Source organism: Podarcis pityusensis (genome assembly GCF_964106645.2).
Source record: "Podarcis pityusensis genome assembly, chromosome: 4".
Taxonomy (NCBI): domain Eukaryota; kingdom Metazoa; phylum Chordata; class Lepidosauria; order Squamata; family Lacertidae; genus Podarcis; species Podarcis pityusensis.
In genome coordinates, this window is record NC_138027.1 from 19,662,655 (window position 1) to 19,678,045 (window position 15,391).

The following is a 15,391-nucleotide window of genomic DNA, read 5'->3' on the forward strand; positions in this document are numbered from 1 at the left end:
CCGAAAGCCTATGTTGTTGTCTAAAATGCTTCTCAAGTAGCCAGTCATTTTATGGATGCATTGTTTATTATTTATAAATAAAAAAGTCTCCAGCTGTATCCCCACCATCTCCGGCTGGGGCTGGAAATGCCCTATTTGAAACCCCAGAGAGTTACTGCCAATAGACAGTATTCTGAGCTAGAGGGTCTGAAGTATACCGCAGCTTCATATTCTAAATTTTGGACTACAGGCAGTAAATTAGACAAGAATGCAGCAGAGGTTCTCACACTCCTGCCCCCTGCAGACTACTTGAAAACTACAGGCGCATCAGTGGACCATTTAAAAAAATCACTTTGTATAAATCAAAGCTGATTCATAACGTCATATTTTTAATTGCCATCTTTGTAATGCGATGGATTTGTGTTTTGTGAGCAAATGCCTGTGAAGTCAAGTGTAGCCCAAGTATCTGTTAGCTTGAAGTACCACTTTTACTCAGAGTAGAAGTTAACAGACCCAACTTAAGTCACGCTCATTAATTTCAGGGGGTCTACTCTGAAAGAAAAGAAAAAAACTTAGTGGGATACTACTTTACCTTTTCTAACTTTTTTTTTTTTATAAAAAATCGGACTTCACCAGAACCCTATTTTTAACCAAACACAAACGCACAAGGGCCTAGGGCTCTTTCTTCGCCTCTGGTCATCTGCCTTTGGTCCGAAGGGCTTCAATCTTTGCTATCAGAAAAAGAAACAAACCAAAGCGAAAACAGATCCACCTGAAGTTTGGGAACGTCGCGGGAGACAAGAAGCTTGCAGTGCTGTCTGCGTGTGGGCTGAAACCTTTCCTTGCACTTGTTCCTCCCCTCCCCACGTCCCCACCACCAGTTCCCGTGTCAAGGAGGGTGTGTGTGTGTGTGTGTGCTTGTGACTCTGGTTCTGGTGGGGGCTAAAGGAAGAAGAGCTCTGGCCTTTTTCTGCAGCCCATTTTGGGGGACGGGGAGGCGTTGCAGCAGCTTGCACCGCTGTCAAAGGAAGAAGGGGCGCCCTGATTTCTCCCTCCCCCCCCCAAGTGTGGGGTTTGGAGCCTGTGCTGTGATTAGGGTCTCGTTTCCTTCCCTCATCCCCCCCTACCACCCGTTCTGGTGCGGGAGAGGGAGGGGGAAACCCAACCACCCCCAACTTCCCCTCCTCCCCGTCTCCGCGGGAGGGATGGAAAACCTCTTTCTTTTAAAGCGAAGTCCTGTAAAAACCCGCGGTTGCCGGACAACATTCGCGACGGGAAACAGCCGCGCGGGCGGGCGCGTGAAACCGAGAAAACTCACCGACCACGCCGGGGGTGCTGCGTGTTTGTGTGTGGTGGGGGGGGGCGGGGTGGGGGGAGACGTAGAATAAAAAGTAGAGTGAGGGCGGGGAAAAAGAGAAAAAACTGGAAGGGGCGGGGAGAGAAAGAATGTCCTCTCTCTAAAATCCAGCGCGGTCGGGCGCGAGAAGTCCAGCAGCGGGAGAAGGAGGAGGAGGATCCGCCCCCCCCACCCTCGCCGGCTGGGCTGCGTTAAAGTCCCGCCGGATTCGGCGCGGGCGGGCTCTCGCTGGGCGGAGCTGGCTCGGGCGGGCGCGTCTCAGAACTTTTGTTTGGCGGTGTTTGTGCGCGAGTTCGGCGGCGGCGGCGGCGCGCGGGACGAGATTCCTCCGAAATATATATAGAGATATATATAAAAGTCCTCCTTCTCCTTCTCCTCGCCGTGTTGGTTTGAGGGGCTGCGTCGCGCTGCTGCGTGTGGAGGAGGCGCAACTCGCAGGAACTTTTTAAAGGAGGAGGAGGAGGCGGCGGCGGCGGCGGGCGGGCAGCCAGAACCGGCGGCGGGGGATGCGGGACGGAGAGCGCGGAGCTGCGGCCGCTTGAGAGAGAGACCGAGCGAGCGAGCGAGAGAGGAGTCGGTGGGGACGGGAGCCCGCCGCCGCCGCCGCCATGGACGCCGCCGGGCAGCCCCCGCAGTCGGCCTCTCAGCAACCGGGGCAGCAGCAGCAGCCTCCTCCGCCCCCCAATTCTTCGGGGCAGCCCCCTCCTCAGGCGCCGCCGCCTCAGCAGCCCGGCGGCGGCGCCGCCGTCTCCGGCCCACCCCCGGCCGGCCACCAGATCGTGCACGTCCGCGGCGACTCGGAGACGGACCTGGAGGCTCTCTTCAACGCCGTCATGAACCCCAAGGGCGCCAACGTCCCCCACACGCTGCCCATGAGGCTCCGGAAGCTGCCCGACTCTTTCTTCAAGCCGCCCGAGCCCAAGGCCCACTCCCGCCAGGTGAGCTGGTTTTGGGAGGGAGAGAGAGAAACTTCCCTGTTGGGTGTGGGTGGATTTTTTGGGGGGTAATTATGGTATTATTAAAACTTGTTTTTATTTTTTAATAGTTTGGTTTGTTTGTGCCCCGCCTTTCCCTCCTCCCCCCCCCCCAAGGACTCAAGGCGGCTTACAAAAATCTGTCTTAAAAACAGCGGCGGGGAATGGGTGGGAATCATTTAAAAGCGAGCAAACATGGGTAGGATCAAAAGCTGTAATAGCTATATTTATTTGTAGAGAAAGGGCTGTCTTCTGCTCACACACCACTTCTTGAAACACCCCACCCCCCCAATCTCAATTTCCATAAACTTTTGTCGGCTGCCTTTGAATGGGCTGCATGGAAAAGGCTGTATTTTAAGAATAAAGTGGTTAAGAACAATAGTAGCAACATACTCTCTTTCTCCCTCCCCCGTTTCTTTCTCACCATGAACTCCAGATAGGGAATAGTTTTTTTGTTGCAGTGTAACACTGTTAGGGGTCTACTCAGAAGTAAATCTCACTTCGTTTCAATGGGTCAAGCTACCTGAAGGGAAGGGTAGAGCAGCCTTGCCTATGACCTGAGTTCTGTGTTTCATTGGGGTGTACGAAATCATGAATCAAAGTTAATGATATACTGTGTTTCAGAGTTCAGTGCAGATTGTCTTGCACCATACTGGTAGGAGTATGATTAAAAAATAAATAAATCATTGTCTCTCGCCGTCTTCATCATCTTCATCATCATCATCTAACATTTGCAAGTGATGTTTCGTTGGGTAAGATGGATGAAAAAAGGCAGGTCTTTGCCCCAAGGAGCTTGCAGTCTAAATGCTGACAGAGGATGACACAACAGGGTAAATAAAGGGAGGAAAGGAAAACCAGAGTTAAGGATGCCAGGAGAAGAATCATGGGCAGATGCAGTTACATACTGCTTTTCAGGTAAAAACAAGTGTAGCCTTGCCTCCTGATGACAGCCTTTACACACACTTTTCTTGTATTTCTTGTGGGGGGGGAGGGGTTATTCAGAATTGAACACTTGCCTGATGTTTACCTGGATTTTTGCCATGTGTACACATTAGGAAGCTGCCATATATTGCTAAATAGATGGGTGCAGGTATGTATTGATTTATTAGATTTGTATCTTGCTTTTTAAAAAAGAAACTCACTAGGCAACGTACAAGGTACATGGGTCCACCCAACAGATATAGAGCAAAAATAATAAATGAAAGTAGCAAGTAGACAAAAGTACATTAAACACAGTAAGTGGTCTTACAACTACAGTCATCGTCCCCAGTAAAACCTTAAAACTACAGTACAGCCACAGTAAACTAGCACCACATATTTCACAATCTCATTACCATAAAGCCACAGCAAACAAATAGGTTTTCAGGGCCTGCTTAAGAAGGTTTGAAGAGATGGAGCTTCTGTAGCAAAATGAACACTTGTATTCTTCCCATGTGCAACTGTATATACAGGTGTTTGCTTTTCCTACTTGAGTGTACAAAAATGCTGTGGGTGAGGCAGCCCTGAGCCTTGAGGAAAAGGGTTTCCAGGTCAGAGGGTGTGACTTCCAGGCAGCTTGATCCTGTGTATCTGACACTTAAAGACGTAAATACCCGCCTATGACTACTTTGCTTGTTGGGAAGTTGCGTACACGCACCCAGAGTGTGTATGTGTATTCTTTCAGAACAATAATAAAACTCAATTACTGATTTTTATTTTTATTTACATGAAAAGCACTTCATAGTTTTCTGTTTCCTTGCAGTTGTCTGAGGTATTCAACACCCGTTCCTAGTTTTTCAGGAAAGGGGAGAAGAATTTATCTCATAATTATTCTAGAAGCCTGTGGCTTCTTGTAGGGATTTACAGTGGTACCTCAAGTTACAAACACTTCAGATTACAGACTCCGCTAACCCAGAAGTAGTACCTCGGGTTAAGAACTTTGCTTCAGGATGAGAACAGAAATCACGCAGTGGCAGCGGGAGGCCCCATTAGCTAAAGTGGTACCTCAGGTTAAGAACGGTTTCAGGTTAAGAACGGACCTCCGGAACAAATTAAGTTCGTAACCAGAGGCACCACTGTATTACTTTGTTACACTCCAAGGAACTTAAGATGGCATACATGGTTTTTTACCCAACCACAATATTTTCCTTGCATCAACCTTGTGAAGTAGTTAGGCCGAAAGAGAGTGATTACAGTTTGCACATAATTGCGAAGGCACGGTTTGTTCAGCCAAATGTGAGTCCTCTTACAGATGAGCAAACAAACCATTGCTTGTCCTCCAAAGCTTGGTTTGTATTTGAGCTATTAAATTTATATCCTGCTCTTGCTCCCAAAGGAGCCCAGGAGGGCTTGTTTTCCAGCTACTGTTTCCACATGCCAGTGTAGCATCATGAGTGTCTGGTGTGGGCTGGCCAAACAAACCATGGTTGTTGGGTTCAGACATGGGTTAAAACAAGCCATGGTTGCTAAGCCAACCACAGCTTTGTTCGTTGGTAGAAATCCAATGATGGTTAACCTGCTGAACTTGCACATTCAAAGAACCCGAGTTTGTTTAAACCATGAAGTAATATTAGGCAAGGACCAAGCCAGTAACTTGACCAAGTTTGGGCAGTGAGAGTGTCATTTCCAAGTGGGGGTTTGAACCTGATTTCCCCAGTTTTAGTTTGACACTTTTATGAGGGGAGGAGGAAAGATAGGGTAGAGTCTTGCTTTCTCCCCTGCACTGCTACTTTCTTTTTGGGATCCTAAACTTCAGTCCCCTTCTTGGGCTTCTGCCGCACAAAATGCAATTTTCATCTTCTTCCTCTTGAATGTGTGCTTGGCCTTGGTGCTTATATAGGTGGATATTGTTCCCTTGCTTTTGGTTCTTGTTATAAAGTGATCACTTTTTTCATTTTCCTTTCCTCCACAGTTCTTCTGAGCTTGTGGTGGTGGAGTGCAGTTGTTAATGATCCTAAATTTTCAAGTAGACAGTGTCGGATTTAGGAAAATGATGTGTAGTGGTTTGGCAGTGCTTAAACTTCCTTCTCTCCGTCCCTTGCTTTAGGAGATGGAAGATAATTTCCTTTCTAGAAGAGCTCGGAAACCTATTTTTACCCTCTGAAGTACTTTTGGTGGTGGCCCCCTTCTCTCCACAGCACTTCCCAGCATATAATTATTCTCTTTATCCCACCTCCATTCCTCTTCCAGAGTTCTTCATTATGAGGAAATTTTCACTTTTGCCTATTATAGACCTGCTTCACACCCCTCCATTTTGTCTTTGCTTGTGAAGAAGTGTTGACCTACCTTCCGATTTTATACTCTCATAAATCCCTGGATGGAGCTGTTCAGGCCAGCTTCCCTCTTCTTTACCTCTAATCTGTTTTTTTTGTTTGCTTGTTTTCCTGGCCACTTGTTTGTGAATGGGGGAGGTGGGAGTGATGGCAGCAGTTCTCTCCTATCCCTTCCTTTGAGCTACCTTTAATCCTTATCCCAATAGGGAGGAACTATGCCATCCTTTAAGATAGGGGTGGGCAACCTAAGGCCCGTGGGCCGGATTTGGCCCAATCGCCTTCTCAATCCGGCCCACAGACGGTCTGGGAATCAGCGTGTTTTTACATGAGTAGAATGTGTCCTTTTATTTAAAATGCATCTCTGGGTTATTTCTGGGGCATAGGAATTTGTTCATCCCCCCCCCCAAAAAAAATATAGTCCAGCCCACCACATGGTCTGAGGGACGGTGGACTGGCCCACAGCTGAAAAAGTTGCTGACCCCTGCTCTAAGGCCTTCTAAGATGCTTGCGGCAACTCCGTTTTTTCCCTATTACTTAACTTAAGGGAATTTGTAGGGGAGGGGGCTTTAACTCCCCTGTCTTGCCCACTTGCATATTGCATTCCCTGCACTTTGTCTTTTTAATTATTTATATTTACTGTTACATTTATAGCACACGTTTTCTCCATGGAATTCAAGGTTGTGCAGATGGTTCTTTCCTCCTCATTTTCCCCCTTTCCCCTGTGAAGTAAGTTGGGTTAAGAGACGAGTAACTGGCCAAAGGTTACCCCGTGAACTTCATGGCTAAGGGAGGATTTGAACCCTGGTCTTCCGGGTCCTGATGGACTCCCCTAATCACCACACCACACTTATCCCCCATTCCCTCTTCCCAGGATTGTGGAAAGTCTGTCATTTCTCTCTGAGCTAGGAGGAGGAGTTGGAGCTATGGAAGCCTTGAATTTTGCGCTTTTTAGATAAGGCACCCCCCCCCCCATATCATTCCAAGGCCTGTTTTCGCCACACCAATATTTTTAGCTATCGCCTAAGCAGAGTTCTTGCCTTTGCTGCAAGAAGAAGGCTTAAAGCCTCTGAAATGATATTGGAACTTAATCACACAGAAAAGCAAATGGACATTGATCTCGTAATTGCTATTGACCGGTGTACTGAGAGGGGGAGTTGTGTGAGTGTCCAAAAACTTCTAAATGTAGAGCTGTGCCAGTTTTGTGCCTTAAGAGCATTAGATTGCAGCATATTCCTATGACATTAGCATGAACCTTCCTAATGTCAGGGCTTGGAGGTATTGCCATTGTACTGTTGACACTTTGATGTCTGTAATGTGGAGTGTTTGCTGTCTTGAAGCTTGAATCCAGGTGTTGAGGCCATAGTCTTGCAGACCATAAACACTTCCAGAGAAAAGTTTTCTGAAAAGATGTTGGGTTCTGAATAAGTTTAGCCTATGGATAATTATTTAAATATTAGAACAGACAAGATGGAAGTTAATAAGTTGGCAACTTACAGTAATGGGTTCTCTGTGTGGTTGTTTTTTTTTTGAGGGGGAGGGGAGTTGGAATTGGTTCTTTTTCTTAAAGATTTTTTATATGAGAAGTATATTTTGAGTCTTCATCATAAGCTATTGTCATCTATTCAGCCAGCAGAAGTGACTATTTTGCAACTGCTTCTGATATTTCTGTGACCAATTATGTCAGCTTTTCCATTATTAAACCTCTCTTAAAAAGGGGCTTGGCTTTGTGTGTGGCTTAAAAAAAAAAGTCTGCTTGAACCTTGGCATACAGCTCTTACCCAAACATTAATTCACTTGACAGATATTAAATGGAAAAAAGCCTAGACTTGAAGTTGTAGAGTTGCAAGTAGAGATGATTGCTTTGCTGCCTTTGAACTTTAACGTAGTACAGGCTTATCACATACTTTCCATGTAGGTCCAATATCTCAAACTCCCCTGACAATTGCAGAAGAAAAGTTATTAGCTATGTACCGAAACCATCTTTAACTTCAAGTACGAGAGTGGTTTTTATCATGGTTTACTTATTTGCAAACTGGCATTAATCTGCGTTTGAGCTGCCTCCCATATGGAGATAGCTGTATAGTGTAATCCATGTGTGCTGCTTGAATACAAAAGGCTAAAATACTTGCCTAAACAGTTTCACATTGAACTGCGTACTTAATTCCATGCCTTGGGCCTTAAAGCTCTCCAGACATACATCTATATGCACCATAAAATGCATAAAAGCTATCTGTGTGTCTAGGTGTCTGTGGTTGTCAAAAGCTTCATGTCTGTGTGTTCAGATCTTGGTGGACAGTAATTCAGCATATTAACACAAACTGAGAATTACTTAGGCTGATGGTAAAGGACTTGGCAGTTGCTGGGTGTGGATTACAGTCTAAGGCTGGGCTGGGACCTAGGTTAATAAACTCTCGTGAGTTGTGCAAATTCAGGCTTCATAGCCTTCCTAAGGTGCAGAAGAGATTAGGGGATCTGCAACATCAGCCTCTGTGATTCAGTAGGAAAGCCTGGCCCAAACTAATCATCCATATTTTCTACCTGTTGTACTCCAGTCTCCAGTTTCCCAAGCTGCAGCCAATGTCCTAAATAATAGAATCAGAATTGTAGAGTTGAAAGGGACCGCAAGTGTCACCTTGTCCAGCCTGCCTGCAATGCAATGCAAAGTTCCTTGAGAACACGCAATGACCACTGAACACCATTCTGGGCAATATCCAGCTTAGTCATGCTCAGTGTCAACCGATTGGAATCGATAGTTAATGAAGTGTGTTGATTTCGGTGGGTACGACTTCATTGGCTCGCCCTCTGTTGTTGTTTTTTTGTGTGTGTATCTTGGCAGTTTAAGAGACACCACTCTGTTCAACTTACAGTAGAATCCCATCACATCACAGAAGGGATGTGAGGATTGTATCTCCAGCTGTATTCTAAAATGGCAGCATTGAGAAGTTCTGCCTCGGAGATACAGTAATAGGAGAAAAGTTAGCCTGGAGAAAAAGAGTGATTTGCCCTGCCCTGCTTTAAATCATGCTTTCTCTCTCCCCCCCCCCCCCCAATCTTTTGTCATCTGGAACACATTTTAGCAAAACCAGACATGTATTACTGTTTGCAATGTGGACCTCATTTGTCCCATTTTGTAAGACCATTTAAACAGCTTTCACAGCTGTCTCTGAAGCCCTTGATAAAGATGTGGGACAGCAATGGGGGCGGGGGGGGGGGCAGAGGACAGAACATTGATATTAGAAAGAGATGAGGGATATCTGTAAATTCTAAAAGATGTACATGTAAACAAAACCATTCAGTAGAAACGTTCTTATAAAGCAGGGATGAGAAGCCTGTGACTCTTCAGCTGATGGACTTTTGGGGGCTGATGGGAGTTATAGTACTCCAGTTGTTGCTGGACACCAAGTTCCTCACCTGGTTATAAAGCTTTCTCCTCCACAAAAGATAGTGGTCCAATTCCAATACTGCATCTGCAGTCATGGACTTAAAAAAAAACCTGTGTATGAAATAATAAAATTTCGTTTTTGTCTTATGCCCATTTCGACATTAGCTTTGGTTATTACTCTACGTGTTGGAAGTCACATTGCCCTGTGCGTTCACCTGTCCTTGGGGCAGATTAACTGTTTCTAGATGAAACAGTTGACAATAATGGGTACCTGGCTACATCACAGACTTAAGGAATTGTTTAATTCTGCAGGCCAGTACAGATGCAGGGACAGCAGGAGCTCTGACACCTCAGCATGTCCGTGCCCACTCCTCTCCAGCATCGTTGCAGTTGGGAACCGTTTCTCCAGGGGGACTTACCCCTTCCGGCATAGTTCCTGGAGCGGCACCTTCTTCTCAACATCTCCGCCAGTCATCCTTTGAAATCCCTGATGATGTGCCCCTACCACCGGGTTGGGAGATGGCAAAGACACCTTCTGGCCAGAGATATTTTTTGAAGTAAGTACAATTACCGGGAAAGGGGAGGTGGCGGCAGCGGCAAATCTTTGTGCTTAAGAAACAACAACTGGTAGAATTAATACCTTGTGCTTCATCTGAAGGCCATATCCTTGTTTGACAGTGTGGGGTCATGCTGAAAATTGTATTGTCAGTTTTAAAATAATTGTGTACTTTTAACTTTATGCAATTAAGCAATTTGCATATCACTAATAAACACATAGTATTGCAAGACTTTTGATAGTATATGGGAATGGTTGCAACTCTGTTATACGTGTTTCACAATGGAAAGGTTCCAGAGTCTCTGTTAGAAAGGACCTTGGGGTTGCAGAGGTGAGAGATCTTGAAGAGTCACTGCAAGTCAATAGAGACAGTAACAGTGGGCTGATAAGGTAGTTTCATACTTTCATATAGAACTAGGAACAGCAAAAGTGTGAGTTGGGGGTCAGGGTCATCCCCTCGTTAAAACTCAGTATTTTTGCCACCACGACTTCTCTGGAATAATGAAGAGCACTTCTTTTTTTTTTTTTTGAAAGCTATGATTTTGTAGATATGTTTAACTAATTTATGGGCCATAGGTCTGCCCATCCCTACTTTTTAAGTTCATATGCTCACTTGATTGTAGGCTGACTCTGCATACTTTCTATACCTCTAGAATGTAGGACAGGATGGGACCTCATGGATGCCTGGTTCTGAAAGTTCCATTAAAGCAGGTCTTGTCATGCACAACTAATCCGTCCTGATCAGACCCTATCATTTGACATTACTGCTCCCATAAACATATTTATTTATATAGAAATTTCTATCCCACCCATCTAATGCAGTTCATTCTTTTCACGATAAACCATGGTTTATTGTGATAGCCATACCACTTTTAAAATGTCATGGTGGTTAAGAAAGTGAACTGTGAAGCAAAGGAACCGGGCTAAAAATCTTTCCTTAGCCTGTACTTGTCTGGTGACCTTCAGCAAGCCTTGGCTCATAATAGGGAAATGAAACTGACTTGCTTTGCAGGGTTCTTGTGAGGCTTGCTGAGATAATGAATGTGAAGCTGTTGTGCAGTAAGCAATATAAAAACACCAGGTAGTTATTGGGGAAAATGACAGTGTTCAAGGGAGTAAAGAGTAAGTCAGTGCATGGATCTAGTGCGCGTTAATAACAGCCCTGTGTTTTAAGACCGTGTGGGCATTTTACAGCATCATCTCATCAGATTTTCCATTGCCTTTCCTTAAGAAAAATTAAGGATTGTAGTCGTTAATTCTTCCTGTTGGCCTCCTTAGACATCTGCCGTAAGGAAGAAAGGTGGCATGTAGATTTTGAAGTATTTAAAATAAGATCGCATTGTTGGATCCATGGGGCAAGGCTGTAGCAGAAAAAGTTCCAGCTTGAATCTTTGGAATCTCCAGTTAGGTCTGAGAGACAGTATTGCATAAAAACCCCGAGTAGCTGCTGCAGATTAGGGAAGATCATACTGAGTTAGATGGAGCAATGGTCTGATTTGGCTGGCTGGCTTGATCTATCTATCTATCATCTATCTATCTATCTATCTATCATCTATCCTATCATCTATCAATCTATATCACTACCTATAGCAAATTGTCTAAGGGTGGGGTACACAAAAACATACTAAGTATAAGGTACCCTCTCAATTCATATTATTTTAGCAGTAATTATTTTCAACTCAAGTGTATTTTGGGAGCAATCCTATACACAAGATGATTGTGTACAGCAACAGATGGGTAGCCGTGTTGGTCTGCCATAGTCGAAATAAAAAAATTCCTTCCTGTAGCACCTTAAAGACCAACTAAGTTAGTTCTTGGTATAAGCTTTCGTGTGCAAGCACACTTCTTCAGATACACTGAAAACTTTTCAGTGTATCTGAAGAAGTGTGCTTGCACACGAAAGCTTATACCAAGAACTAACTTAGTTGGTCTTTAAGGTGCTACAGGAAGGAATTTTTTTATGTGTACAGCAAGGCAGTGAAAAGTACCAAATTCAATTCAGGAGTGGGGCTTCTGCTAAGCCTGGCAGAAGGTAAACAAGCCTTTAAAACGGTGTTTCAGTTACACCCCACTTTTTTGTGGGTTGCCAGGTCACGTGACCAAACTGAATGTGCTTAGGATTTGCTCTGAGTTTCCCCTCTCTGGTCCTGCCCCAACCATGGCCCCTTTCCAGGTCTTACCATGCTGCCCGCATGTGGGGAGACAAACCAATGTATCCCCCAGCTGAACTGAGGTTGGGGAAGTTACAGTGGTGTAGCCTGGCTGCCTCCCAGTTCAGCCAGAAATCCACTGGATCCTAACCCCAAGCATCTAGCAGATCTTCCTATGGATTTTCTTCCTTAGGGTTGCAGTCTATGGGTTCTTTTCAGCCAAGTCCTATTCAGAGCAGACCCTTTTAAATTAACCAAACTAAGTTAGTCATATCTAACTTCAGTCAGTTTACCCTGAGTAGAAGTAGTGTTGATTTCCACCCCGTTTATCTAATTCAGTTCAAGAATATAGGACTTGGAAACCGCATAGTAGACAGTTCAGTAAAAGTCCTTTTTTAAAAATGAGCTGCCTCTAAAAAGAGGAGAAAAACGAACTTAAGCCTTTGTGTAACTGGTTTTCCAACCTATGCAGATTTAGGTGAAAGCGGAGGAACAGTTTGATCATGGCCATTTTTTTTGACAGTTTTATTATTGCTACAGAAAAGTCTTCCTGCTCCTATGAGTGATCTCCTCCCTCTCTCACTGGTCTTTTCTTGGTATCTGTTTCAAAGGGTCAGGTTTCCATAAGGACAATAAAGAGCCTGAGACTGGAAAGTACACACAAGTCTGGCAAACTCATCTGCATGAGCAAGATCATTTGTTCTCAAGCAGACATCCAAAGTAAATGATTGAAAGAGCTGCTAGCTGTGAAGGATGTGTCTTGAAGGGGGGAAAGAGTAGAAACAAACCAGGTTGTTAGGAAGAAAAATAAAGACTGTGCTTTTTTTTGAACCTCTCCCTGCTGGGTCACATGCTGATCTGGGGAGATTTTAAACAGCTTAATAAATTGTTTTTCTTTCTGCTTTTCCTTGGGTGCTGCTGTGGTTTGGGAGAATCTGAGGACAGTTCTGAAAGTTCTGCTTAGGCCCGAAGAACAACAACATGGACACTCCTATATAGATTTTGTGTGTTGTGGAGATGTACCAGACCCACTGTTCTGTGTAAAACGATTTCTTACTACTTTGTAACCTAGGTTACCTAAGTTTAAAGAATAACTTGTTTTGAAAGTTCTGTTTTTAGCAGAAATAAATGCATGAAGTCATCTTAAAGCTGTAGTATTTTTTTTTAAACCACAGCTGATAGAAATGCAACTGATAATATTCTCATTGTCTGCAACACAGAATATATATATATAGAGAGAGAGAGGGAGAATGTGCGCATGTGAGCACTTTAAAATTAATATTCGCTCACATTAAATTACAGCAAGTCTTTTTAATCTTGACAATCAGCCTCTCAATCACGTGAGTTAGAGGCTTTGCCTTTCTTTCTCCTCGTTCCTTCATACTTCCACCTCTTCCAAATTCTGACCATGATATTGTCGCTGGTGCCAAATCAATTAGGATTGGTAGTGGAAGTCTGCACAAATTGGTGTTTAGCACAGGGTAGTCCTTAATGTTAGAGAAAGTGACAGAGCTGTGTGTACAGTTTTTGCAGTTCTGTTCAGAAGCAGCACTATGGTACCTACATGTTTGGCTCTCCCACGCCGGGTTGTATGCCCTCTTTACTGGAGAAAATGGCTCCTCTGACAAAGCAAGCAGACAAATAATACGTTATATGGAGGCTCTTTTTATTTTCTGATACTCCACTTGAAACCTCATTGTGGGCGCTCTTCACTGACACTTGGCTTCCTGTTCTGACTTCAGGATTCACATTTGACCAAGAGCAGTTTAATATTGCATTACTGCTGGAAGATCCAGCAATAGTTCATTGCTGCTCCCTGTGGACTGCTTGAAAAAAGCGTGCACAGTTCAGGAAGAAGTGTGTAGCTTTCCTACTGGAAAGAAGTGGTTGGGTAGAGGTGTGCTTTGAAAAAGCAGTATTGCCTAATGTTAAGTCAGTGCGGGATAGAAAAAATACTGTTTAGAAAAAGTACTGTTTCTTCTCAAGATTGGGAACACCTGCAGTGCATGGCTCTAGCCTTGGTTTTTGGTGAATGTTAATCGGTACAGGTTCAGCATTAGTAGCTTTTTAAAAAGACCGTCAGAATTAATGAGACCTGATTGCTGGCTGGACAGACGAAAGTTAAAATGGAAAATGGAAAGCAACTGTTTAGAACTAATCTCCAGTTTTTGGTACAATTTGGCCTAGCTGCTACTGCACCATATTAATCTACCTAACAGCCTGTTTCATTTGTTCTGGCAGAACAGAAATCAATGCAGTTTGTGTGTTTGTAAATGCTGTTAAGTTATAAGTAAATGAACAGTTAGCATGGAGTATTGATTGTCTGCCAATGCAGTGTCATAACTGGTGATGATCATCTGTACTAGAGACAGGTAACACATGGTATCCAGTTTTTAATTGCTGATAGATGGTGGTTTTGGTCCTAGGGCATGATTTTGAAGATGTACAAGACTTGCTGAAGATAAGCAAGTCTGAGACTGGTTATTAGCTGGATAAGGGTATCCTGTCTTTGGTTCCATCTTGGAAGAAAAATGGGCCATAGATATTGTCACTTTGCATCTGAAATGAAATCCAGAAATAGTGGTGTAATTAACTATTTGTTTGCTTGTTTGTTTGCTCATGACAAACAGTGATGGCACATGAACGAACAGGCAGGTGACAGTACTTAATCATGTACAAAGTTAATTCTCTTGTTAGAAATAGCACCACAGTTATCTTTCTAGCTGAAGCATCTTACGGTAAATCACACAAGTAACTTTTTGTTAAGAGATGGCATGCAAATGTTCTATACAGAAATATTTCCAGACAAGTTGCGAGAAAATGTTTGCAATCGCAGTAATGTTTAAAATGTGTTTAATGAAAGCAGACCTACTGATCCCAAAATATGGGTTAAAACATGTTTAATATAAACAAACCTATTAATAATGTGAAAAGTCTTAAAATTTTAATGCCTGGCTCCCAATTAAACATGCTGTAACTTGCGGTTGTTCAGAGTAGACCCATTGTGGACTTTACTAATGTAGTCATTGATTTCAATGGGTCCAACCTGTGTCTGATGTGTTACTTATGTGTAAAACAACATGTTATTGTCTTACTACTGAAAAAAGAATATTGTATCAGGTTCAGTGGGATTCTTTAAACTTTTTCAAAATACTTCTTATGTGACAATCTCTGTTAATACTACTATATTCAGCCAGCTATCATGATGTTGATAGTGCTTTAAATGACTCTTGGAAATTGTTGTCAAAAGAATCAGAACCTTACAGCGTGAATTGTAAGATCTGGGGGAATAAAACTCTTTGAATTAATGAACACTGATTTAAAGCAATTATTTGATTTGAGACCACTAGATTCTCAGGGCTAATAACATCTCAATATGCATAGGATGCTACACATTCAATATAGTTTTCTTTTTTTATAAGAGCTTAGCACTACCGATTGGAAAGTTCCTTTTTGTACACTCCCATTGGAATGCCATGTTTGGCTTATTTATTTTAATGGGGAGTGTGCAGGAGAGCTTTGCAGTAGATTGCGCCTCAAATTTAGACTAACCTGATAGATAACACTGGTCAACAACAAATTTGTTGTCTGCGTTTTTTCAGCTGATTTAGGACGAATCTGATGCGCTGAATCCAAAAATCACATTGGTTTGGCTCAATCAGGTCAAGTTTTTGAGGTATGACCACATGTCATTTTTTAACGTTTTTGTTCACATGTACGCTTGTGTGGAGCATTTTAGAAG

The 15,391-nt window shown here is 43.5% G+C and overlaps 1 protein-coding gene and 1 long non-coding RNA gene across 9 annotated transcripts in view; both read left to right on the plus strand.

Annotated features, from left to right (window-relative positions):
• The first annotated feature begins 1,433 nt into the window (after positions 1 to 1,433).
• The window catches only part of YAP1 (Yes1 associated transcriptional regulator), an 80,577-nt gene continuing 66,619 nt past the window's right edge, over positions 1,434 to 15,391 (plus strand). For 2 of the 8 annotated variants that reach the window (XM_081002185.1, XM_081002187.1), the window contains exons 1-2: positions 1,439 to 2,274; positions 9,256 to 9,500. In XM_081002185.1, coding sequence (XP_080858311.1) covers positions 1,945 to 2,274; positions 9,256 to 9,500 — 575 coding nt within the window. In that variant the 5' untranslated portion in view covers positions 1,439 to 1,944. Of the gene's footprint in view, positions 2,275 to 9,255; positions 9,501 to 15,391 lie in introns of all 8 variants that reach the window. The other 6 variants (XM_081002191.1, XM_081002189.1, XM_081002192.1 and 3 more) reach the window with 6 other exon arrangements.
• LOC308476589 lies at positions 11,467 to 14,961 on the plus strand. The gene is made up of 2 exons (XR_013985985.1): positions 11,467 to 13,072; positions 13,160 to 14,961. It is a non-coding gene; the product is annotated as an uncharacterized lncRNA (long non-coding RNA).